Below are 26719 nucleotides of genomic sequence, written 5' to 3'. Positions count from 1 at the left end.
GCAAGGCAGCATTTTGGCGAGGATTAGCAGGTTTGTGGGTCACAGAACACAGAGCTTCAGTGCTGAAAACACGTTTCATCTAATTTCAGATGCATTTTTGCAACAAACTGGTTGACCGTTAGCCTCCGATTAGCACACAGGCAAAGCATGACGGGGCTGAATCAACTGCTTATTGACAGAGGGACCGCCTCCTCGTGCCCACATGAGCTCAGACCGGGTAGACAGGGGCAGGGATGTTCCTTGTGAGGTCACCATCTTTACAATTATGTTTCAGCTGCCAATTTCCCTGGATGTTGGTCCAGGGCCTAATTCAAAAGGGACACAATAGGTATTTTTTATCTTAATAAAATCATCATCATGATGTTGCATTTCAGATTTGAGACTTTATTTAGTGACCTCTGTGCATTCCCGACAATGTGACTATATGGACCAGAGCCACTTGCTGTGTAAACAAGACACATCACTCAATGAGTTCTTCAACTATAAAATAGGCAGGTTAGACCAGATGATCTACAAGGCTCTGTCCAGCTCTGGGATCCCAAATACAGACTCCATGGGATTCAAATGAGTTATTGCTCAGATACTGCCCTGGACATCAGGGGAGGAGCCTTATCTTAGCACAGCTTCAGAGCTTGCAGATCAAACAGAACAGATGAGGGAGGGAACATTCTGGGGCAGAGTAGGACCAAGGCAAATACCCTCAGGCGTCTCCCACAGACCTCGTCATCTGAACTGTTGTAGCTGCCTGCAAACTCTTTGTCCGAGTAGATTTTGGAGGTCGTCTGTTGCAGGAAATCAGAGATCCTCTGCACTAGAAAGTCTCTATCTTTCAAATTGGCAAATAGGAAGGTCATCCTGTTCCTGGTGCTGATGGATAAAGGGCTGGGGAGTACGCTGGAGCTGTCTGCCTTTTCCACAATTGTCACCTGAAAAGAAACATGAAACACGAAACAAAGCATTACTTTCCAGGGATCACCCAGCAGTAGCCTCCGAGCAGCACGAAACAAGGAACACAACACTTCATATTCTGGAGGAACCACCTGTATTTTACTGAGGCAGAATGAGAGTCTTTGACTCTGTCCCAGTAAAATAAAATAGCTTATAACAAATCAAACTGGAGCTCTTATCAGAAGCTGGAATTGTCTTGCTGGTCTTTCCAAATCAGCAGTTCTACACTGGGAGTGGTTTTGTTATCTGGGAGACATTTGGCAACATCTAGAGGCATTTCCGGTTGCCACAGTGGAGGGTACCAGTGGCTTCTAACAGGTAGAAGTCAGGGATGCCGCTAAACACCCTGCAGTGCACAGGGCAGCTGGCCCCCAACAGAGCCTGGCCCACGGAGTCGATAGGGCCAAGCTTTAGAAGACTTGTTGCAAAGAAACTCCTTGATTTTCATTAAAATTTCACAAAGCCATAAAGGAGCCGACTTCTAGCTGCTGCATCATCCATAAGAGACAGAAACAACCTGTGATACTTGTGCTTTTTTGCCAAGATTAATGCTGGGATGGCTTTCAAAACGCTGCCAACCTTTCAAACATCTCATTGGAATTCCAGAGCTTTGCATCCCTCCCCTCTTTCCACTTGAAACTTTTAAAGGCTCCATTCTGAACAGACACGATGTAAACAGCTTAACTGCAACCCTATCTGCCCGCACTGGCTGACTCTGTGTGTGTGCGCACATGTGTGTGGTGAAATGAATCTACCACATCAGGAGACAAGTAGGAAAGAAGGACATCTGTTTTAGCTTTGAACTGAAGACACGCATTTGGTGCTTTATAATAGGATTTCCCTCACCTGGAAAGTAAGATAAATGCATTAAAATATTTTTCTTTAGGGGCACCTGGGCGGCTCAGTCAGTTAAGCGTCCGACTTTGGCTCAAGTCATGATCTCACAGTTTGTGAGTTTGAGCCCTGCGTCAGGCTCTCCGCTGTCCGCACAGAGCCTGCTTCGGATCCTTTGTCCTCCTCCACTCTGCCCCTTCCTTGCTCACATGCAGCATGCTCTCTCTCCCTCAAAAGTAAATATTAAAAATTTTTTTCTGGGGCACCTGGGTGGCTCAGTCAGTTAAGTATCCGACTTTGGCTCACGTCATGATCTCATGGCTCGAGGGTTTGAGCCCTGCATCAGGCTCTGTGCAGAGAGCTCAGAGACTGGAGCCTGCTTCGGATTCTGTGTCTCCCCCTCTCTCTCTGTCCCACCCCCACTCGGGCTCTCTCTCTCAAAAATAAACATTAATTTTTTAAAAAAACTATTTTTCTTTAGCACATTAGGGAAAAAGATCTCAAAGCGAGCCCTAGATAAATGGTTTATTTACAGCAGCTCTGACTATAATAAAGTTCAATTTCGCTTCCCCTCTTCACTTCCACCTGTGAGCAGTCTAGACAGGTTCAACTGTAACTTCTTTATCAACATTTTCACGTTAAATACATTCTCCCCAAAGCAGAACTTTAAAATCTTTCCCCCTGCCAAGGCTAAGAAACCTGCTGCAGTTGCCTGAAAAGCTGCACCACCCCAAGTGCAAAATGGGTACCACTCCAGAGAGGGAAAACTGCAGAACCTGACTTCTACTCTCAGATTTCATAAAAACATATAGTTGGATATATACTTATATATTTTATTTTATTTTATTTTATTTTTTTTTAAATTTTTTTTTTCAACGTTTATTTATTTTTGGGACAGAGAGAGAGACAGAGCATGAACGGGGGAGGGGCAGAGAGAGAGGGAGACACAGAATCAGAAACAGGCTCCAGGCTCCGAGCCATCAGCCCAGAGCCCGACGCGGGGCTCAAACTCACGGACCGCGAGATCGTGACCTGGCTGAAGTCGGACGCTTAACCGACTGCGCCACCCAGGCGCCCCATACACTTATATATTTTAAAGGAATCCCAAGATACATGGAGTTGCACATAAAAGTGTTTTTTTTTTTTCCTAATGCAAAAAACCTGCAGAAATGGGAAAAACAATTTCTTTACCATGAGAAGGATTTTCCCATGGCACTTAAAACATGTTAAATAATACCTATTTTTAAAAGACCTATAAAAATTCCTTTTCTCATAAAATTTTTTTCTGATTCTTTGGGTCACCAGATGTCTCAGACTAAATGACACATGTCAAGGGAAATAAAGGTTCAAGTTCCATACCTAAAGCCTAGATAGCCATGTGAATCTTGATGAGGTCAAAGTGGAAAGACCTTTAGCTAGATGAACACAGAAACAACCAGGAAGCTCCCACATAAAACATATGGATACTCACATGCACTACAAAATATTTTTCGCTGACAAATGATTTCTGGTAGAATCCTATCCCATAAGCTTTGTGACAAAGGAAAGGGTAACAGCTACATTTTAGTATTCTAGTTTAATGAGACATGTTTGTCTTACCAATTGGGTTATAAAATAGACTGGAATTTAATCAAAGCTTCATGTTTAATATATACTGTTTGCAAGGTAATTTATAATTAAAAAAAGGGAGACTTCATCTGGAATCGCCATCTAATGAGGAACCTAATTGGTTCACTCTACCTTCCTGCTTTGCTGCCTCAGTCATTTCTTCAAAATCTGTAGTAACATGATTCCATGATTCTGTGTCAGTTTGGTCTACCTTAAGTCTATATGTGAAATATACATTAACAATATTCAGTCAATATTTTGGCTTATTTTTAAAAAATCAAATGGAACAATAATTCCTAGTTTATACAATCCTAAAAGTTTCCATTTCAAGCAGGATGTAATGTTCCCATGGAGACTGCTGCTCATAGATCAGCTTAACTCAGTTCTGTCTGCTCAGACAGACCCCATGTACGGGGTAGAGGGTGGAGGGTAGGGGGCCCACGCCATCATTTTTCTGTCATTAAGGTTACCTAAAGGTAGTAAAAATTACATTAAGTCCTTTGCTTCTCCCACTAGTCGGGATTGGGGTCTATCATTATTCTATCTTGGAGATTCATCAGGTTAAGGGGAAGGTCACTGCTGTTTCACTGAGCTAGTTCTTTAAAGTTGCATCCACCAACCACAACGTGCTTTATTCCTCAATGCTACGCCCACTGTCGCTCCTCCTCCGATGTACCCTGAAATATAACTGAAGTATCTCTGCTCCACCACCTGTTAGGGAAAACAAGCAAGCAGGAGATGGGCTGAGAATATCAATCCCCATTCTCTCAGGTGCCCTGAACTCTCACTATTGTATTGTATATTGCACTGAAGGGTAAACAGAGCCAGCTGGAGGTGGTGAACAGGAGAGCAGACATATCGACAGCAGCTTATGACCTCTTCCACTGCATCCTCCTCTGGATAAACAGAGCGATGACTCCCTCAGATTCACAACTACACATCCTTAATCCTGGAATGGGTTTCTTTCTTGAAGAAAGAACCTGCTGGTGCAGGTAACTTGCTTGTAGGTAGTACTTGAGGAAGAAAATTAAGTTTAATGACAGTCTATGGCAAAGAAGGTACATTTACTGGGAAATGTTATGAAATCCATTCCAGGGCCAAGTGTCAGTACTTGTTGAATTATCTGTCTCAGAATTGCCCCCACAACGTATCCTGGCCTCAAAAAGTGTTATAATACCAGTTAGCTCATATTATGAGAAGGAGAACTAGATTTGACAACTGCCTAACATTTTGCATTCTTTTTGATCCACCAATTCAGCTTTTAGGAATTTATAATTCATACTTTAAGCAAAATTATACACATGATTGGCAGAAAATGAAAACAATACAAGGGTCCAACCACAGGGAACTGAGCAAATAAGCTTTATATATACATTTTAATAGAATAATATGCAGTCGTTAAAATTACACTGTAAAAGAATATTTAATAATATGGGGAAAAGTTTAATATATACTCAGTATTAAGGGAAATAGGTAAAAAACAAAAATGCCCTATGTTTTATGTCTTAATAATATAAATGACATATACACAGCAAAGTACAGAAAAAGCCTGGGAAGCCGTACAGCAGATTAACAGTGGCTATCTTTGACAGATGGAACTAAGGGTGAATTTTGTTTTCTTTTTGTATATACTTTCACAAATTTTCTGTGATAATAGTGAATTATTCTTTTTTAAAATGTTTTTTGGTTATTTTTTTGTTACTGTTTTTATTTGTTTTTGAGAGAGAGAGACAGAGAGAGCAAGCACAGGAGGGGCAGAGAGAGAGGGAGACACAGAATCCGAAGCAGGCTCAAGGTTCTGAGCTGTCAGCACAGAGCCCGATGTGGGGCTCGAACTCACAGACCGGGAGATCATGACTTGAGCCGAAGTCAAACACTTAACTGACTGAGCCACCCAGGCATCCCGTGAATTATTCTTAAAACAAGAAGAAAAAAAAAAAACCCAGAAAATAAATCTGCTTACATAATTTTTTTTTTTTTTTTTTAAGCAAAGAAGGCAGAGGGAAACTTGAATCCTTTACTCTAGGGAATCTCAAAGGGTGAATCTTAATTATATAATCAAAGCTTCTAGCCACCTTAACTTCTAGAAAAGCAACAGGGCGTGTTGAAGTTGTTACCAGGACAACTTTAAGACTGTAAGACTTCCAGCCTCCAACAGCCTAACATGGAGTTCCTTCTTAACTCCAAACCTCCTGGCAAGATTTCCATACAAGTACCAGAACAATCTACCTCCGTGAAGACATGACAGGACCCACCTCCTCCCCAGATACAGTAAGAATGTGTAGAGAGTAAGAATGCATAATGCCTTCACTGTGCATGAGGACCAGCCTGGGACTTTATTAAAATACAGATTCCTAAACCTGCAGTGATTCGGATGTAGGGCGGGTTCAGGAATCTGCCTCTGTGGCCAGCAACTGCGGAGATTCTACCACGGGCAATTGACAGATCAGAAGTGAACACTTGGCTTTCTGATTCACAATCTAGACAATCTAGACTGTTTCCTTGTGACCAAGCTGCTCTCAGGCTGTGAGCAGGTTGTAGTAACTAAATTTCGTTCCTATATCTGATGCTTTGACATCCTGGGCCTTGCTAGCCCTGGGAGGACCATCTTCCCAGAGTTAGCAAGCTCCAAGGGATAATAAAAGACTCACCTGTAAGCAGGTCATTCCTGTGCAAACCAACCATCCAGAGCCCACACTTCCCACCCACCTCCTTTATTTAATTCAGCTCTCACACTCAAGGTCACTATCCCTGTCCTCATCACTGGGGGGGGGGGGGGGCAGACACCAGATAACTAGGGACAACCACTATGCCCCACAGCCTGCTGAGATTATTCCGACTAGACTAGTAAACCTGTTTACTCTGCCTTGCCTGTCTCTTCCCACAGAAATAACAGCAAAGGCTTTTTTTTTTTAAGTTTATTTATTTTGACAGAGAGAGAAAGAGAGAGAGAAAGAGTGAGAGCAGGGGAGGGGCAGAGAGAAAGTGAGAGTGGAGGCAAGGCAGAGAGAGAGGGAAAGAGAGAATCCCAAGCAGGCTCCACACTGTCAGTGCAGACCCCAATGCAGGGCTCTAATTCATGAATCTTGAGATCATGACCTGAAGCCAAAGTTGGACACTTCACTGATAGAGTCACCCAGGCACCCTACAGGAAAGGCTCTTGCCCACATTTTCATGGCTCCCTCTGCCTGCAGACCAAGTGTGTGCTTCCCAGTGTGCCCCCATGGCCTCTCCTAGAGGGACTGTGAGTCCAACAAGTCATCTGATGGGTCTGGCCTCGTCACACCTGAATAATAATAGTACAATCTCCATCTTAAAACTCTAGGCTGCTTTTTCTAGGAAGAAAAGCTCTTACAGGTCACTGAGAGCAATGACAACACACAAAAGGGTGTGGCAGGTGCCAGCAAAGACTTATGAGCATTCACCTATGGTTAAAAGCCAACGAAATGCTGGTAAAAACAACATTCCTGGTTCACACAGAAGCTCCTCCTAATGCAGCTCCTAAGAGCTCCATTTCCCACTGACACCTACCTCACGGAGTGGGATGATGAGGCTACACAGGTTCTCCTCTTTGCTGGTAAAGCAGATGTAATTTGTGGACACAAACATCTGCCCCAAAATGTGCATTTTGTTGAATGGAGTCCAGAGGGTGCAGTCTGTGTGGCCGTCTAATTTTTCATCTTTCGGCAGTCGGAAAAGTGCACGGTATCTCTCACTCTTTGCCCTGGCATCAAGATCGCTGGAAGGCAGGAAGAGTGTCACCTCACGCAAGAGCAAGGTTTCCGTTCCTTCTCAAGGACGTGTCAGTGGACGTTCCCCAGCCCATCTCTCCGCCCCTCGATCTCGCCAGACGTATCCCTACCTTCTTGGCTTTCTACTGGAGCTAACTCCAACCTATGACTCAAAAGTGTAATATAACTACTTTGATATATTTAGGTCCCTTGTGTAGTCGTTTTACAATCAATATCTATAAATGTTCAAGAAATCTTAGGAAAACTAGGCCTGGATAGGAAATCCATTCTTTTTCTAAAGGAATACAATAATTTCTAACAAGATTATTCCATTTGTATTTATCCAGAGCCACTTTCTGGGCTTTACCTTTTAAGAAAGACCTAATGAGAATGCAAACCAGCCTCATGAATCTGCTGGCTATCACTGTCTGTCCTAAAAAGACAACAAAATTGCCTGAGACACAGGAACAACCCATCTCTCCGACAACCAGAGTTTCCAACCTCAGCTCGGTCCTCTGTGACTACAAACTTTTTCCTTTTTCCTGCTCATCATGTCGGTCGGTGGTTCAAACCTCTCCTGTCAAACTTCTATGCCGCCTCAACCTCTGGGTGGTGGAGTTTCTGGCTTCACACAGCAAAGAGGAGCTCCCCTCCTCCCATAGCCTCCTCCCTTCTACTTGCAAATTACCTCCATCCTCACCTATTCTTACTTCCTTTCCATTTCAGAGGGAGAGGCATCTGCACACACAAGCATCTTTTTCCAGGCCCTTTCAGATGTCACTATTAAAATAACTGGTTTTCTTACAGCTGTAGCTCTGTGCTCCCTCCTTCCCTGCAGCTACCCTCACCACAAACTCATCCCAGGCTATCCTATATTCAAATCTTTTACGTTCTATCAGAGCAACCCCCTCCTTTCCCATTGCATTTCTTGAAAAAGCAAGTCTATACTTGCCTAATTCCCGCTCCTTGCCTTCCATCTGCTATTCAATCCACCACAGTAACACCATTCACCCACAACCACTCCACTGAAACACGTTTCTTTTTTTTTTTTTTTTTTAATTTTTCTTCAACGTTTATTTATTTTTTTTGGGACAGAGAGAGACAGAGCATGAACGGGGGAGGGGCAGAGAGAGAGGGAGACACAGAATCGGAAACAGGCTCCAGGCTCTGAGCCATCAGCCCAGAGCCCGACGCGGGGCTCGAACTCACGGACCGCGAGATCGTGACCTGGCTGAAGTCGGACGCTTAACCGACTGCGCCACCCAGGCGCCCCGAAACACGTTTCAAATCACCAGGCATCTTAACTGCAGTGATCTCTTGTCAGGTCCCAATTGCCAGCTATATGCCAGCGATTTCCAATTCCATATGTGTTACTGGACCAATCTCCAATGTGATGCTCTGCAGGCAACTCAACATGATCAAAACCGAGCTCTCCCATCCCTTAGACATGCTCTCCCTCTCTCATTCCCCATCTCGGTCCAGGACAATTCCATGCATACACTCACACTTGAGAGCACCGACTTTTTCCTTGCCTTCTCTCTAGCCCCACTCCCCCATCCAGACTTCCAGGCTTCTCTGCAGCCTCTCCTCATCCCATGACCTGCCACTTTCCAGATATTAATGGACTCACTTCCCTCTATGCTCTTCCCTTGTGATTCCTGCATCAGGTTATTCCCTCTGCCTGAAATATCCATCCTACTAAATCTACATAGGCAACTTCTACTACCTCCTGAGAGTCCACTCCAAGCAGCCTCCATTGAGGGCCTTTTCCACCACCCTGCCCCATCTCCCGGTGCGTGTGCCCATGGCGCACCGCCCACAGGACTGGAAGAGTTCCCGTCACTTTGTGCCAAAGCTGGCTGTCTGCCTCACTCACTGAACTGTGACTGCTTCAGACAGTCTCTTTCAGTTCTGTATCGATACCCAGAAAAGTCTTGAGAACCCTTGAAGTGGTTAAGAAAAGGTTAAATTTCATAAAAGAATGTAAGGGTTTCTTTTTTCTAAAGCGTGTAAGACTCTGTCTCTGTCACCTACCGTTTTAGAGCCGACACTTTCTTAGGAGACTTCTTTTTCAGTTTGGGCAGGGATCTATCTTGTTCAAATCCCTCGTTGTCTAAAAGTTGCCTCATGGCTATGTTGGCGAGCTGCTCCATTAACTTGAAAGTCTCATTGATGTTGAGAAATACAGAGAAGAAATGTTCGCTGGACCTCGTGCTCACTTTGATCACATCAGGGAGAAGCAGCGTGGCATTCTTCTCAAGCTGTGTGATGTCCACCCACCGGATTACCAGCTTGGCTGAGCACAGGGAACAAGGCTGGTCAACACCTGGCTCCTTCAAAGCCCCTGAGGATCCTTCAGCCTCACAACCCAACCCCCAATCTCGGTGCATTCCTTTTCTTTGAGCTTGCATGCCCGTATTTAATTCTATTTTGTTTGCCTAAGAGACAAACTCAAATCACATAAATTCTGAGTTCATAATCATTATGGATTTAAGTTCACGTCAACTGCATTAACTATAACTTTGGTGAATCTTTATTACTTAATAACCATTTTTGTTTACAAGTATTAGACAAAAATAATTGACCTCACTTGTTAAATAGTTAAAACACAGTGTTGACCCAGGCATAACTATAGACCTATTTTTGGCACTTTGATGTGGTTTATGAGTTCGGGGTGAACCTCAGCAGACTCTCCCAAGCTTCCCCCTGAAACTCTAGACAACTCACCTTCCCTTCCCATAAGGAAAGAGTAAAAGCAAAGGTGGTTAATACTGAGGTACATCCAACCCTGACGGGGGACCTTCCCCTTCCAGTAGCTACAAGAATAATAGTTGACGAGCTTCTCTTCCTCGGGCATCCCAAACAGCCTGTGGAATTTCACGATGGCTTCTTTAAACTTCTCCGTGTCATCATCTTCCTTCACATCGTTGATCTTGTTATACTCTGCAATGATGCCCTAAGCGAGGATAAAACAAAGCATGCAGCCAGTATTAATATGACTGGGGCTGCTTTTTTCTGTATGCTATAGATATTGGAGAGGAAAGAAGAGAACAATTTCTAATGCTAGAATTTTCTTTAAAATTGATCAATTATTTTCGAAGGCAACCCCCAAATTCTAAGCCAGTTACCAAGGAGCATCTGTGTACTAAAAGATTTTGAAATGACAATATAGATCTGCGTATCTGTTTGTTGGTGCTAATCATGTTATTAAGTTCACTTAGGATGAAGCCCATAGTTTTATTTTCCAAATGTGAAGATGTAAAGATTTTGCAAGTTCTACTGCTTTTCCTAGCTCACCATGATAGAGCCATCCCAAAGGTCAAGCTCTACTTTTCTCAAAGCTACTTCTACATGGAAAGAATAGAGATGGTTGGCTTTGATGGAGACCAGGGAAGATCCATTTTGAACTAAAGCTATTTTGGGGGTGAGCAGGCTTTGGTAGCGTGCTCTATTAGGGAACTTGAGACAATCATGAGGTGGCATGAAGGCACTGAACCTCTGGGTGGGAAGAAGTAGCCAGTTCAGAAGAAGGATGGAAAAACCTTTCCCAGTTGGCAAATACACCTACAGCCTGTGTGACATTTCAAGTTATCAGTGCCTTTAGAGGGGGATCGAAAATTTTTATATAAGAAGAAATAAACGAATAAATAAATAAAAGTGACTGAATGGGAACCCACTAATAACTAGTAGCAGTCAGGTTCCTAGGCAATCCTGATGGCCAATAGACTGAGAATAAGCTTGGAGACCCTCAAGTGGGCTAATACTTGCTCTTTCCTGGACCACTTAGCAGGGCTTGGACCTAAAGTCAGAATAAGGAGACTATTAGAAGGAAGTGATGTATAACAAACCAAATGATACCCTTTTTTTGAGTGGAAAAATATTCAAACTACATTATCCAAGATCTACTAAATACCACACTTTTAGAATGCTCATCTAAATTTATGAGATAATTTGTGAGGCTACTGAATTGAGAAACAATACTCTGGAACACTCCAGGGCCTAATACACTAATGTCAACAGACCAGGCCTTGCCAAGTAATTTCAAGAGTAAAGGTAATAGTCCCTATTAAGGTTCAACTCCCAACTTCCCCACCTTTAAGAAAAGAGAGGATCCAGAATGAAGAACCTCTCCTTAGTTTGCTATAATTTTTTAGCCAGGTGGACTGGATGATGGAACAAAGGGATGGAATATCTCCTTCCTTTATTTTTTTAATTTATTAAAAAAAATTTTTTTAACGTTTATTTATTTTTGAGAAAGACAGAGACAGAATGCGAGTGGGTTAGGGGCAGAGACAGAGGGAGATACAGAATCCGAAGCAGGCTCCAGGCTCTGAGCTGTCAGCACAGAGCCTGATGCAGGGCTTGAACTCACGAGCTGTGAGATCATGACCTGAGCCAAAGTCGGATACTCAACCGACTGAGCCACCCAGGCGCCCCTCTCCTTCTTTTATGTTCTACAGGCTCTACATAACATACAATTGGTTGCCCTGATTCCAGGCAACAGCTCCACATATAATCCAAATACTTGGAAGGTCCAATATAAATTTAAATATGCAAAGGACACTGACAGAGAATTCACAAAAAGGAAAATTAACTTAGCAAACCTAAAAAAAAGTCCAACCTCATAATCAAAGACAGAAAATTAAAACAAGACCTATTAACTTTGCAAAACCATTTAAACAACCAGATTGTTGAAAAGTAAGCAAATTACACAGGGATTCCAATACACTGATAATCTCTAGTAAGGTCCATTAAAAATGTGTATACTAACTCAGTAACCAACATTTTGTAATCTATCCCAAAGGAAAGAAAAACTATAAGAAATCTTATATGAACACAAGTGTTCACTGCATTATATTACTGTTTGTGTCTGTTCCCCTTGGCCTAGAAGCTAGGGAGACTTCTAGAAAGAGAGGAATTGTAAGGTCAATAGTGGGATGATATGCCATTACTAAAACAACAACTAAAAATTATATAACAATACCAGTCAAGGAAACAAAGACATGATACAAAACTGTATAGTACGGTAAGACTACTATTATGATAAAATGCACTCCAGAAATCTAGAAAGAAATACACTCTATGGGTTTGGATTATGGCTGCCTCTGTAGTTAATTATTATATTTATAATTTATAAAAGTTAATTAAATCTCAAAACAAATAAATTTGTTGGTTCCCTTCATTACTGGACAACTGGGAATGCTTAAACCATTCATTTGCACATGAATGACATTCTTTCACACATAATTGCATTAATAGCAATTCCTTCTTCATAATTGGTTTCAGGGGAATTAAATGTGACATTTTGGGTGTAATACAAACAGTGAGAAGAACAGCTATTTGACATAATTGGTTCTTGTTTTATTTTTTGTTTTTTCACGTTTGTTTTTGTTTTCCTCCTGGCTATTGTCACTTCTAAGTTTCAGTTTCCTCCTATAGCTCTTTATTTGTATCTATCATCCAAAGACATGCCATCTGAGGGAGGACTAGGAAATTGTAATGGAGAACCTCAGTAGTGGCTCCTGGATGGGAAAGAGGCCTCAAGCCCTTTCTGGCACCAGTCGCTGCCCCCTATGATGCACTCAAATGAGGAAACTCACACTCTCTTCATTTACATTACTTCCCAGAAGGTCAGTACATGACTCAGAAATGAAATGAAGAAGTTATAAAATCAGATGGGTTTTATCAGTAACACAACTCTCCATTACTCAGGAACCCCTTTTTTGTTTGGAAGCTCTCACCTCCTCCCAGCTTCAAACTGAACCTTTCCAATGTCCTCCTTGCTCTCATTTTTACCCTCTTCATTACGTGTCTAGTCTCTTTAATTACAACAGAGTAGAAATGAACTGAAATCAGCCGTCTTGAAGCAGTGATAAATATCCATCTTGAGGGGCAAAGGGAGGGAGAAAGGGAGAGGGTGATGAGTTGTATGTGTTTTTGTGCTACTTAGCCCTCTCTAATTTTATGTGGTCCAGGTAAAATTCAGTTCTCTCCTTCCACAACATTAGACCCTAAACAGCAATGAAATTCCACTTCTTTTTCAGATTATGAAATTACTACTTGCTCATGTAAAAGTTTAGTGAAGGAGAAGAAATCAAACAGAAATTGACCATCCTGTGGAATTTTAATGAGAAGCAAACTATCAGATCACTTCCTAGAATTCTTCCTTAATCTGGGTATAAAGAAAGGCTTTCTAACTATGACTAAAAATCTGGAAAGAATTTCTAATCTTGATTAAATAAAACATTTAAGCGTCCCATGGCAAAAACTATCATGAGCAAAGTCAAAAGACAAATGACAAATTCAGAGAAAATATCACCGACAAAAGGCTAATGGCTTTTATATAAAAGAACTTTTAAAAATTAAAGAAAAATAAGACCAAAGTCCCATAGAAAAATAGGCAAAAGACACCAGCAGACAATCTATAGCTATATAAAAATGGCCATTAAATACCTGAGATGTTCAACTTCACTTATAAGTGAGGTAAATACAAATTAAAACAACACTAAAATATTTTTCTCCCATCAGATTGACAAAAACTCAAAAGCTTGATAATCTACCTGTGGGTGGATTATCCTGTGGGGAAACAGGCATTCCCCTACAAGCCAATGGGAATGTAAAAGGTTACAATTTCTGTAGCGGGGGGAGGGGGCATTTGGTAATATTCAGCATTTTCTACATGCATTTTCTATTCTACCAGTTTATCTTAAAGATACATCCCTACAATACAAAAATACACATGCATATATACATACACGTTTATTACTATATGCATGAAGTATAATTCATGCATATACTGTATATTTGTGTGTATACATGTATATGTAGACAGATAAGTATAATTATAAAATATCGTAAACCACTTAAATGTTCAAGCATAAGAGAGTGCTGAGTTCTCTACGGTACGTACACACATAATATGCACCCATTAAAAAGAATTAGGCACATGGGGGCGCCTGGGTGGCGCAGTCGGTTAAGCGTCCGACTTCAGCCAGGTCACGATCTCGCGGTCCGTGAGTTCGAGCCCCGCGTCGGGCTCTGGGCTGATGGCTCAGAGCCTGGAGCCTGTTTCCGATTCTGTGTCTCCCTCTCTCTCTGCCCCTCCCCCGTTCATGCTCTGTCTCTCTCTGTCCCAAAAATAAATAAACGTGGAAAAAAAAAAAAAAGAATTAGGCACTAAATGCAACATGGGAACCTGGATTGGATCATGGAATAAAAAAGGACATGAAATGGCAAAACTGGTAAAATCCAAATTAAGCCTTTAGTTAGCAATATTGCATTAATGTTCATTTCTTAGTTTTGATAAATATACTATGGTTATAGAAGATATTAATATTAATGGAAGCTGAGTAGTAGGGTCTATGGGAATTCTCTGTCCTATCTTTACAGTTCTTCTGTAAATCTAAAAATTAATAATATTTCAACATAAAAACCAAACTATGAAAATGTTTTTTAAATAACAAATAATCACACACAACATGTGCATACTCTCTATGAACTGATATGAGGTGTTACCCAAGAGTTACTGACTGAAAAGAGCAAATGCAAAGGAGCATATATACATGAAGGCTTATGTGTAAGAATTAAAGAGAAATTAAAAAACAAAACAAAACATATACCAGCCTCTTTTCACAAAAAGAAACACAGGAAGCATAGGCCCGATAACAATGAGGTTGGTTAATTGCAAGGGGTTGGGGAGAACAGGATAGCAAGACTGCAGAAGGGAGTAACATTTTGAGGAATTTAAACTTTCGGAAGCAAGTTAAAATTTTCTGCATGCAAAAAATAATATTAAACTATGCGGGAAAGGAGATAGGGCCTGAAACTGAAAGCGAACAGAAACAAATGGCTGATTCCAGGACTGGGACGGAGAAAGTGCAGAGGAGTCTAGGACATCCTGCTATAGCAGAAGTAAAGAAGTGCTCAAAAAAGCAACAGGGACATGTCACAAGGACAAAGGAGGCAATCTGTAGGTGTTTCCTCTAGCTAAACCTGGGATAGTGTGGGTACCAAAATAATTAAGCCCAGTAATGAAACATTAACAACCGAAAAACAGGAATCCATGAGTCGATACCAAAACAAATAGATAAATAAATGATGAGAGAGCCCTTGCTTATAGTAGAATAGCATTCTTATAGAGAATGCTGGAGTTGGAAAATTATCAGTTTGTAAAAACATCACAGCAAAGATTGGTTCAGACAAAAAAAAAATCGTCAAGGGATGATTCCTCACTAAATCATGGGGAAATTTTGATAAGGAATAGGATATTTGTGTAGCCTTAAAATATTTTCCTACAGAAAAGTTCAAATTGTTTATTATTTGAAGAGGCAAAATTAGTAACTCTACAGTGGAGAAACTGGGTAGGTAACACCTGGCTGGGGTTATATCGCCCAGCGAGGGGAGATGGGTATCATGTGTCCCCAGAACTGATACTCTTAAAAGCACATAAGATCACTTATGAAGTGTTCCACCTGGGAATACATAATCAGAATCAAATCACAGGAAATATCTGACAAAACCCAAAATGAAAAACATCCCATTAAAAAAACCAGAACTTATACTTAAAATCATGAATGTCATAAAAGACAGAGAAAGGCTACAGAAATGTTCAGATTGAAGAAGACAACAGATGAAAACCAACTCAACAGCTTCCTAAACTAGATCTTGTGCTGGACTGAAAAGAAAAAAATGTTGTACATTGGGTCAATTAACAAAATTGGAATATGTGCCAAATATTAAGGTATGATGTGAATGTTAAATTTATTGTGGGTGATAACTGCAGTGTTATTATTCAATAGAACATTCTTAGAAATACACAGTGAGGTATTTGGAGGAAATTCCTCTCAAATAGAAAGTAAATGAGCACTCACATGATAATGTAGCTGGGTATAATGTTAACAACAGGAGAATATGCAGATGGTCTACAGGTATGGCTTTACACAATTCTTATTTTTACAACTTTTCCGTAAGTTTGAAATTATTTCCAATTAAAAGTTAAAACTAAACAAAACAGACAACCCACTACCTGTATTTTTCCTCTCACAAATGTGGTGATATCATTCTCGTTTTCAAAGATGGAGAGTGTCTGCAGCAGATTCTGCTCAAGCCATTCCCAGTGTTCGGTGATTTCTTTTCTGGAACCACCTGTACGAATGTAAAGATGATAACAGAATTTTCGGAATTTAAAAGATATGTAAACGGGCTCAATTCATCAATATGCAATGTCACTAAAGGAGACAGCTGCATTCAACTGCTTTCTCCTCTTCAGAGGAGACGCAGAGGACAAGTAGCGATGTGAAAACCCAAGAGTAAGTACTGTGTTATAGTCAAGTCTGACCAGGTGAGTTCAGACACTTTTCGCACACTGTTTCCACGTAGAAGGTAGCAGCATCTCTCCCGTTCACTTTTATGGATTGGGACTTGAGCACTATCTTCCATTTTTCTCCCTCCTAGAACCTGCACTTCACAGAGTAACGTAGATCTTGCTAGGACACTAGGTTACTTTTGTTAAGCTGCAATAATGAGAGCTTTGGTAATGCCACTGGAGGTCTGATGTAACCACCTCCTATAATGGGCAAAAATTATCCCACTCACTTCAATTATGAATGAGATGTGAAAATGGACTATCGCTAGGGAACAGCCGCCTGGCTCTCACGGGCACAGCTGCCTTGAAATGTAATGGGATGAGGTCATCCTCACAGCCTCCGACCAAGTCTCTACACTCGGGTAGGGAATAAGAAGCATAAGTCACCTCGCCTGGCAACCTCCACATTTAAACAATCCTAGCCTGTAGCCTATGTAACGGGCACTTCTCTGCTCACACCTGCAGGGCATAACACAGAGGCCGTCAGGATGTGGCTGTAAAGACACTGGACTAAATCCCCTCCCCTTCTATTCTTGCCCTGGGATTGTTAACGATCTTGCAGAAAAATAATGTTTTATAAATCATTCATATGCCATATATATAAATCGTATGCACTGCTCATTCCAGAATTAAGGAATGATTTTGTGACTCCACTGATCCAACCTCCTGGCATCTCTTTCAATTTCCAAGCTTCCTTTTATGTGATTTCGTAATAGTGTCTTCCCTCTTTATTCTCTGTCACCAGTAACTCAAAGTATCTCAGAATCTCATTCTGACTCCTGACAAGGAAGGGAGACATGAATGCGCCTACAATGATACCAGAACTGTAGGAGGAAAACTAAAATCTCTTTGAGAATGAGGTAGGTTTGAGAGGTTTCAGACCCACTATTTAAGGAGAGGCAAAACAAAACAAAACCCAAGTTCATTTTCTTTTACTTTAAACACCAAAACTGCCTTCATAGAATGCTGACGTAGAGGGTGAAAAGCAGATTTCTTAGTGGAAAGGCAGTCCTGTGAAAACATGAGAGAACAGATTATAGCTCCCTGTGGGCATTTTCCCTGGCTCACTCATTTGGGGTCATAGTCAACCACATGCGAGGGCAATTGATGATTCTGTACTATGTCGTTATGGCGAGAGCTAGAACTCAGAACACCTGGGCCCCCCTCCCTCTGCCACTAGCCGGTTGGATCACTTTAGACAGTGAGGAGATGAATGAACAACAGCAACAAAAACCACAACAAACGCTTACCGATTTCAGGGCAATGCTGTAAAAATCCCAAAGAATAATGTCCACAGACATACTTTGTTTTTTTTTAAATTTTTTTTTCAACGTTTTTTATTTATTTTTGGGACAGAGAGAGACAGAGCATGAATGGGGGAGGGGCAGAGAGAGAGGGAGACACAGAATCGGAAACAGGCTCCAGGCTCTGAGCCATCAGCCCAGAGCCCGACGCGGGGCTCGAACTCATGGACCTCGAGATCGTGACCTGGCTGAAGTCGGAGGCTTAACCGACTGCGCCACCCAGGCGCCCCCACAGACATACTTTGGAAAGGAGGAAATATTTTTTCAGATGCAAAGAAGAATGCCCATTTGGAATATTTAGGTAATGGGTTATTCTATAGTTTACCAGAGAGCTTTAAAACATTTTTGATTTCAGGGGAGCCTGGATGGTTCAGTCAAGCGTCCAACTTCAGCTCAGGTCATGATCTCACGGTTCACGAGTTCGAGTGCTGCATCCAGCTCTGTGCTGACAGCTTTGAGCCTGGAGCCTGCTTTGGATTCTGTGTCTTCCTCTCTCCCTGACCCTCCCCTGCTTGTGCTCGCTCTCTCTCTCTCTCTCTCTCTCTCAAAAATACATCCCAAAGAAGAACATTTGAGACTTTAAAATTTTAAATAGTCATTAGATAATTTTCTAAAATATACCGTGTCCATCCTCGTCTGTAAACAGGTTACTAGCAACACCAGCTATAACTGGCTGTGATATACAGAGAGAGCCCGGTAAATGCCTGCCATGAGCCCTCCACCCTGGCCATCTGTGCTGGTTTGCACTGTCAGATGTATGCACCTTAGGACAGCATCAGTCCTGGAGGCCCACGAGTCTGCTGAGGTCCTGCAGACCCATTGGGCACAGTTCCCAGCGTCTGTCTGATCTTGCCTCTCTTCTGCCCCTGCCTCTGTCGACTGCAGATATGCCTTCCACAGGCAGGTTTCCATGTGGTCTGACTGTTGACTCGTATCTCACCGTGCTCTGCCTTTGACCAAGTAGTCACATCAGATACTTGACTTTAGACGCCCTGTTAGACTGGCTGTGGAACCCAACCTCAGTTCAACCCTACCAATCCTCAGTTATCCTGGATAGAGAAGTCCATCAGCTATGAGACCTAGGACAGAACAGGTATGCCTTCAGCTTTGTACATGCTGCCTTCAAAGTGTTCTTTGTGTACATATTCCTGTAAGTACACCCATACACCCACCCCATTCCCAACACACACACGGTAAAGATGGCGTACGCATGCATGCACTCATTCAACACACATTCACTCATGCTTCCAACTCTCATGGATATAATACGAAAACATTATGGCCGATTCCCATCTACCAATAACCATCTGACCGCTCCTGTATTCGTGTTCAGATTTACAATCTACGGCCATACCACCCTGAATGCGCCTGCTCTCGTGTGAAGTTCAGATTTACTATACACATTGTTTCCCCACCTATTGCCTTCTCTGCTGTCCCAAGACCTCCTGTTCTCCACCCCGTTGTCCCACCCAACATTTCCATAACTTATACCTTCTACCACCTAACGCCATTTGCACCACTGGCTCTTCTCTACACTTCTTGCTGCTCAGGATGTGAATCCCCACATTTCTATCTTCAGTTACCATCACTGCCCTCCCCACTGCTGCTGCTTGTGCTATTTCTGTCCCGCTCTCCATCTCCTGTTGTTTCTCCCACACTTCTCAGCGACACATGAAAAGGCTGGCCTTCTAGAATGAGCCGCTCACTGAGGAGCTGACGCCGCACATCTCAACATCTTTAGGTCTTGCAGCTCTTTCAGCTTACTCAGTGCTGTGGGCCTGCTTCTGTACTACCAAACAGGTTCTGGAGGTTTCTTCTGGCTACATCTACATCTAAGACTCCAAAGTTCCAGAAGACTGAGCTCTAGATAAGAAAGAACCTTGTGTACCATTATATGAAACCATCATCACCATATACTAGTGGAGAAAAGAAAGTCTCATGTATTAGTGGAGAAAAGAAAGCCATCAGCCAATGGTAGTTTCAGGAATTAACTATGGATACTTATCTGTACCCAACGGATACTTTCCAGGGTGAGTAATGAAATACACCTTTTACATTTACTGCTTACTAGACAAAAGCACCATATTCTCTGAACGCTTTGCTAAACTCACAAAGGGTAAATGAAGACAGGGGTTCAGGGCTCCATGTTCTACAGTCTAAAAGTATGACCACACCCCTAAAGCAGAGCCTGATTTCCTGACCCAGCAGACAAAACAGATTCTGAAGATGCCAGTCTCATAAAAAGTATTTCTGAAATCAGGTGTCCATTTCTGTCCACTTCTCACTCCAGAACAAAGAGTCCACGTTACATCTCAGAGATCACGGAGCAAATGCCCTGCCAACAGTTTGGGAACAACTGTCACTCTGGCGGACCACTCTTTAGGAAGGAGCGAACCTCCAACAACACCAGGTTGCAATCCTAAATGCTCCTTAGAAATAATAGCTCTTTCGTTTCTCAAGAAACTAAATACAAGGGCTGCAGTATTTAAGATGTTGGGACTTTTCTTTTGTTATTTTTTAAGGTGAGATGACACGAAGCTCTTGTGCCATGGCTGTGAATAGGGACAGGTCTATTTAGCCAGCAGTTTGAGCAGAATGTGCTGGACGCTCAGAATAAGAAAGGAAGGGCTTGGCTGTCGATTTTCTGGAAAAGGCTTCATTTACAGAGATACAGCAAGAAAAACAAGCTGACCTGACTGTGCATTCAGCTGGAACAACAAAGAAAGCCAGTGTCGAGAATGAGAACCCTTCAGGAAATCCAAGTTAACCCAAGTTAAGTCATTCTGCAGTAATAAAAACTACATTGACACTTGATGGGCTTAAGGTTACCGAGAAATTAATTTTGGAAAAGTGGGAATCTTTATCATTCAGAGTAGAGTTTTGTTTATGTTTTGTTTTGTTTTGTTTTGTTTTTAAGAATACTAGTCACAGGCCCTGTGCATATACCTGGGCAAAATGTAAGCATTATTTAAGATGATGAAAAATACAAAATCATCCTAGCCTAAACTCTCATCTAGCTTCAAATGTATCTTAAAGCACATAAAGACTACTGGAAATAAAAAGGAAAAAGCATTAAGAGGGACCCACAAATGGATTCTATCAGATCTGGCCTCTGAGGATTAAGAACAAAGGCTAAGGCCCTACGGATAGATATCCAGCAGACATTTCCTTGTGATGCAAAGCCTATGTTTAAGTGCAGTAAGTACGACTGAGGTTGGATTATCTGGAATAATAAGAAGCCTGGTTATTGGGGAGCCAAAACCATATCACGGAGCAGAACACAGACTTTGATGTCAAAAAAGTACACCTGGTTTCAAAAGTACACATACTGACTTTGGGATCATAGGTAAATTAGCTCATTTCTCTCTGCTTCAAACACCTCATCTGTAATACACAGGTAACAACACCTGCCACATTGGTTTGTGCTGGAATCAAAGAAGATAATACGGGCATGTGAAGTCGTTAGCACAGGTCAAGAAAATACAAAGCACTAAATAAACAGTCGCCTTTGCCACTCTAAGTAGCGGAACATAAAGATCTCATCTTGACTTGTGATGGAGAAGATATTTTGAAAGTCCGATGTCAGGGCACCAGGACATTGGCTGTTTAACCCTTGCCTGACTAACATGCACTCAGCAGAAATCTCTCTGGCCATGGCATCATTCTGTTTAGATTGCAAAGTGTACACATTATTGAAGTAAGGCATGCATAGAACTCCTTGTGGAACTATTGTAAGCTTTTTTTTTCACATTTATTCATTTTTGAGAGAGAGACAGACAGAGTGTGAGCGGGGGAAGGGCAGAGAGAGAGAGGGGGACACAGAATCTGAAGCAGGCTCCAGGCTCTGAGCTGTCCGCACAGAACTCATAGGCTGCGAGATCATGACCTGGGCCAAAGTCGGACGCTTAACTGACTGAGCCACCCAGGCGCCCCACTTCTTATTTTTTTTAACATATTTTTTAAATGTTTATTTACTTTTGAGAGAGAGGTACAGAGTGTGAGCAGGGGAGGGGCAGAGAGAGAAGGAGACATAGAACTGGAAGCAGGCTCCAGGCTCTGAGGTGTCAGCACAGAGCCCGACGTGGGGCTTGAACTCATGAAACACAAGATCATGACCTGAGCGGAAGTCAGATATTTAACTGACTGAACTGCCCAGGAGCCCCTGTAAGCTTCTCATATAACTCTGTTTATAATCTCTTACCGGTCATAACAATATGCTCATAGCTTCATAACACTTTGACAAAAGAGAAACCCAGGTAACTCATCCAGCCTTGACTATAAGAATCAGTGGTTGATGTCCTTATTTTACTTTTTCACTTAAGTGCCAAGGTCCTCTCCCACTCTGATGGAAAGAATGTAAACGGCTATCTTTCTGGAAGGCAATCAAGCTAGAAATACTAAAAGCCTTACAGATATGTGTGTTTTTTTGGCTCAGCATAACTATTTCTATAAATTTATCCTCAAGTGATAATTAAAGGAATGTGAAAAGATTTTTTTTCAGAGGATACTGATTAAGGCTGTTCAACATGCAATTAACATTGGGGGGGAAAGACCCACATTTCCAATAATACTGTGTCAGATAAATTATGTTACATGCACAATAAAATATTATCTACCTATTAAAACTCACATTAGAGAAACAGGTTTTATTAATGTGGAAAGTCTATATACATAGATGTATGTATGCACAAATATACCTATGTAAGTGTATGTATAGACACACACACACACAAAGTCTGAAAGGTGATTTGGAGGGTGGTACTGTTTTCAAATTTTTATTCTTTTTTCTTATTCTATATTTTCTAATTTCCTGCAATGAACATGCATTGCTTGAAGAAAAAAAGGAAGTTCTTTTTTTTTTAAGCTGCTATGTTCCCAAGGATACGAGAGTAGTTCTTGAGGTACACAGACCAAGAAAGGACTATAAAATACCAACTTCCACACTACGTGTACCTCATGTGGATGGCAACTAAATTATCCCCACATTTTCTCTATCAATTGTAGAGAAATGGCAGAAACAGAATTAGCAATCTTTAATTAAACTCTGGGTCTTACCAGTTGCTGACTAAAAGAATGTTTAATCATAAAAGCCAGGATGGTGCTGCTAGGCTGGGAAGGGGGAGAGCTGAGAACTTGGTCTCAGCTCTGCACTAACCAGCTACAGCTAGCATTGTGAACCTGGGCGATTCCCCTTGCCTCTATCCTATTAAAATAAAGATGTTAGACAAGATGGCAGCTAAAATATCTTTCAGTTCTGAAAAAGCTTCTCTTACAGCAAAGACTTAGTTCTGAATGAACATCTAGGCCCAGATGGAATTCTGGGATGGTAAAGAAAAGAGAAACTAAATCAATAGGCAGCCAAATCAAGGCAGCATGCAGGGCTGTGTCATCTGTGAAATGCCCATCAAACACACATCCTCCACCCTGTTTCCTTTATCAGTCCTGCTGGAAGGTCAGATGTATCTAGAGGGAACTGTCAACAGCTCCTTCTTTCTTTCTGTTTGTTGCTCTTCTTGGCGGTCCCAGACTTCCTCTGTAGACAACGTCCTTGGAAATACCACCATTTTTATGTGTCTGTATTTTCACTGAGGTTGTATAACCCTTCTTACTGTTAGAACCTTCTCTAGTTCTTCTAATGGGGAAAGCCAAATGGGTTGCCTTCTACTTAAATCCACTTAAGGCCAAGGAGGACAGAGAGAACTAGGCTCTCTCCTGCCTCTGGGGCACCAAGTCCAAAACTCTAGTTGCTGGGGGAAGACCTATAGCTGTTTAGCACCCTAGTGAGAGTCTCAGGTGCAAAACAGTCAGTCAACTGACTGGTGGGGAGTGGGGGCGACTGTCAGAATATAACAAGCTCAACAAAGCTGGCTGGCCAAATCCCTAGGATACTGCTTTCTTTATGATCTTAGAGATCGCAAAAGGTATAATTCACTGCATAAACCACTGAGTAAAACGCACTTCAGCAAGCTACAATTGATGGCGTGATGGAATATCAACCAAAGAGAATGATGGCTTCATTTTGGGCAGTAGTGAAAAGACACAGCCATTATTAGGAAGGTTTTTGGCTCTCCTTCCCAATTAAAGGTCTCAAGGAAATGTAAAGCATCAATTTCTTCAAACCAATCTGGATACAACTGTTAAAAGATTAGAAGAAGCATACGAAAATAGTGTTTTACCAAATAACTCCTGCTTTTTTTCCCCATTCTTCTTTATGGATCATATTATCGCCAAGGGCCAGGTGATTATTATATTGGGAGCAAGTAAGACTAGGCCCATAAGACTCCTTCTGCCTGGCTCTTTGTGGCTCAAGTGAAAGGCAAGTCAAACGAGTAGGATTTACCACTGCTCTTCTATAGAAAGTAGTCTACGTCAAGACTCTGACAGTAGATGCTTCCTTCAATTCAATTGACATGTTGAAGGTTCACAAGGTGCATGGCACACAAGGTTTTGTAATGCTACGGGTTCTACAGGGCAGTGAGTTAGACTCACCCAGTATTCTGCTGAAGCTTCTCCCTACAGCAAAGACTCAAGAAATTGAAGCAAAGCAAAAAGCTCTTGACATACTGTCTCACCAATACCAACTCTGTAGTTTACAAAAAATAACACTAAAATTACAAACCAGAAGGTCAGCATATCAGAGAAATCTGAAAGCTGGCAGCTTCCGCTCTCAAAATCCTCTCCTGAAAGGGAGCCAGCAATTTGGGTTTTAAATGGAAATCGATAAGAAGGGCTAATGGGTGAATGGGACTCTCACGGTGGTTGTCACTTCCGTGGAGTCTTCCACAAGGAAATTCTGGAGCTCTCTCTATGGGTAATCAATACATACAAAAGCTAAAACTGTTCTGGGTTTATGATAATGAGATCATACAGTTGTGACAGGCATTACTTACTGGGAAAATGAAAGTACATCTCTTTGTGGTATAAATTATGCCATCAGCATTTACTGCCTAGTGTTCCTTAGCCTTGTTTTGGCCAAAATTTCAGGAACAATTCAGCTTTGTAACTCTGGGCTCTTTCCCACATGAGCTTTCACAGAAGCATGTGCTTCGTAGAATGGCAAAGTCCCAGAAACAAACTGAAGAGTAGTAATGTCAGGTAACAGGCAAAACAAAACAAAACAAAACAAAAAAAGGGTTAAGGCTGAGAGGGCAGGAAAAGAAGAGTCATGAGGCACAAACCAGCAGCTCATAGAAGTGTAAAAGCACACTGACCTGGGAAGGGCAGGCACCGAGAGCACTAGAAAGGCAGATAGGAGAGCTCTAAGGAGCTCCAGGCTCCAAAGGATCTCAAAAGCCTCTGGGCACAAGTGCTAGGCTGGAAGGTGAAAGAGAATGTGTGAAAGCGTCCTTTGCACACACTTGTTAAGTCAAGTAGTTTAGTGGTTCTGTCTGATTTCTAATTCCCTTTCTTTTTATTTCTTCACTTGCTGGCTACAATGTCTATTTTAACAGGATTCTAGAATGTTTGCCAACTAAATGTGACACTTTCCTCACCAACCACCCCAGGGCATTCCCCACTCTACAGTAGCTATTGGGTTCTTCCCTTTTGTATTGAATAAATGGCACAGATGGCTGGAATGTTAACTTACAGGAGCCTGGGTTACACTGGTAAGTCTGTCTTCTTCAGGGTCCCAGCTTCCCTCTTCCTTTAGCCTTTATCTCCTTCCTCTCACTCCAATCCCCACCCTTCACCCCTAGGTGGTTTTCTCCATGCCCTGCACCCTGATGCCATTCCTCCATTCACCAGAATGCATAAATGACTGATTAATTCCATCATGTCTCATGGGGCTGTTTGCATCTTAACCAGAGTAACTTGAAAGGGATACAACACTACAATGTTAGAATTTCAGGTACCATTAAATCCTTGAGGGAGCATGAATAGAGCACTGGAGCCTTCCGGCAGCTGGGACTCACACCCAGATCATTTCCCCTACCTATGTAAAAGGCCAGCTGAGATTCCTGACTTTAGTTGGGCACCCTGCAATCAACTGGCAGCGTGTGGTACTGGTTCACACTGGGCTATAACTGAATATTTACTTATGTTCTCAAGAGCAGAGACCGGATCTAATTATTTCTGTTATCTTTAGATCCGAGCACAGCACTTCCTACTGAGTAAAGATCAGTTCAAAGACTGAACAAAGTCAACTGAAAAAGCTCCCAATGGCCAAAGCTAGAATGATTTGAGCAACAAAATAAAGTGGTACTGGACTGCCCCAATAAATATATATGATTCCACACTGATAAAAATAATTGAATAAATTAAAATTCCCCACTCCTTAAGGGTGGGCTGTGCATAGTGACTTCTTCCCTGAGAGTATACAGCATGGAGAGGAGGAAAAAATAGTAACATAACAGTGGAGAAACCCAAAAAACACTACTTCCGCTGGGTGATCAAAGAAAACATCGTCAGTCATACATTGACAATAGGTACCCTTGCTTGACATGATGTGATAAAAATAGCACTTTATCTCTGTGATGTTCCTCAGCAAAAATCCATCACCTCAGCTTAATCATGAGAAAAACATCAAATTCCAATAGAGGGACCTTCTATAATATACCTGACTAGTATCCTTTAAAAGTGGCAGGGTCATCAATAACAAGGAAAGCCTGAGAAACTTCCACAGCCAAGGAACCTAAAGAGACAGGACAACAAAATATAGTATCCTGGATAGGATCTCGGAACAGAAAAAGGACATTAAGTAAAAACTAAGGGAATCAAGGGGTGCCTGGGTGGCTCAGTCGGTTAAATGTTTGACTCGACTTCAGCTCAGGTCATGATCTGATGGTTCGTGAGTCTAAGCCTTGCAATCAGCTCTGTGCTGACAGCATGGAGCCTGTTTGGGTTTCTGTCTCCCGCTCTCTCTCTCTGCCCCTCCCTCACTTGCTATGTCTCTCTCAAAAAAATAAACAAAAATACACTTAAAAAAATTA

The 26719-nt window shown here is 41.9% G+C and overlaps 1 protein-coding gene across 3 annotated transcripts in view; it reads right to left on the bottom strand.

The window, feature by feature from the left end:
- TBC1D9 (TBC1 domain family member 9) overlaps positions 1-26719 on the bottom strand; it is a 117187-nt gene that overhangs the window by 38455 nt on the left and 52013 nt on the right. For all 3 annotated transcript variants that reach the window (XM_040473356.1, XM_040473365.1, XM_040473371.1), the window contains exons 3-7: positions 16147-16265; positions 9849-10077; positions 9156-9417; positions 6922-7129; positions 720-926 (exon numbers count right to left, since the gene is read on the bottom strand). In XM_040473356.1, coding sequence (XP_040329290.1) covers positions 720-926; positions 6922-7129; positions 9156-9417; positions 9849-10077; positions 16147-16265 — 1025 coding nt within the window. The remainder of the gene's footprint in view (positions 1-719; positions 927-6921; positions 7130-9155; positions 9418-9848; positions 10078-16146; positions 16266-26719) is intronic.

Source organism: Herpailurus yagouaroundi, unplaced genomic scaffold, assembly GCF_014898765.1.
Source record: "Herpailurus yagouaroundi ecotype Mexico unplaced genomic scaffold, PumYag 28, whole genome shotgun sequence".
Lineage (NCBI taxonomy): Eukaryota > Metazoa > Chordata > Mammalia > Carnivora > Felidae > Herpailurus > Herpailurus yagouaroundi.
This window is presented reverse-complemented; position numbering and strand designations above follow the sequence as displayed.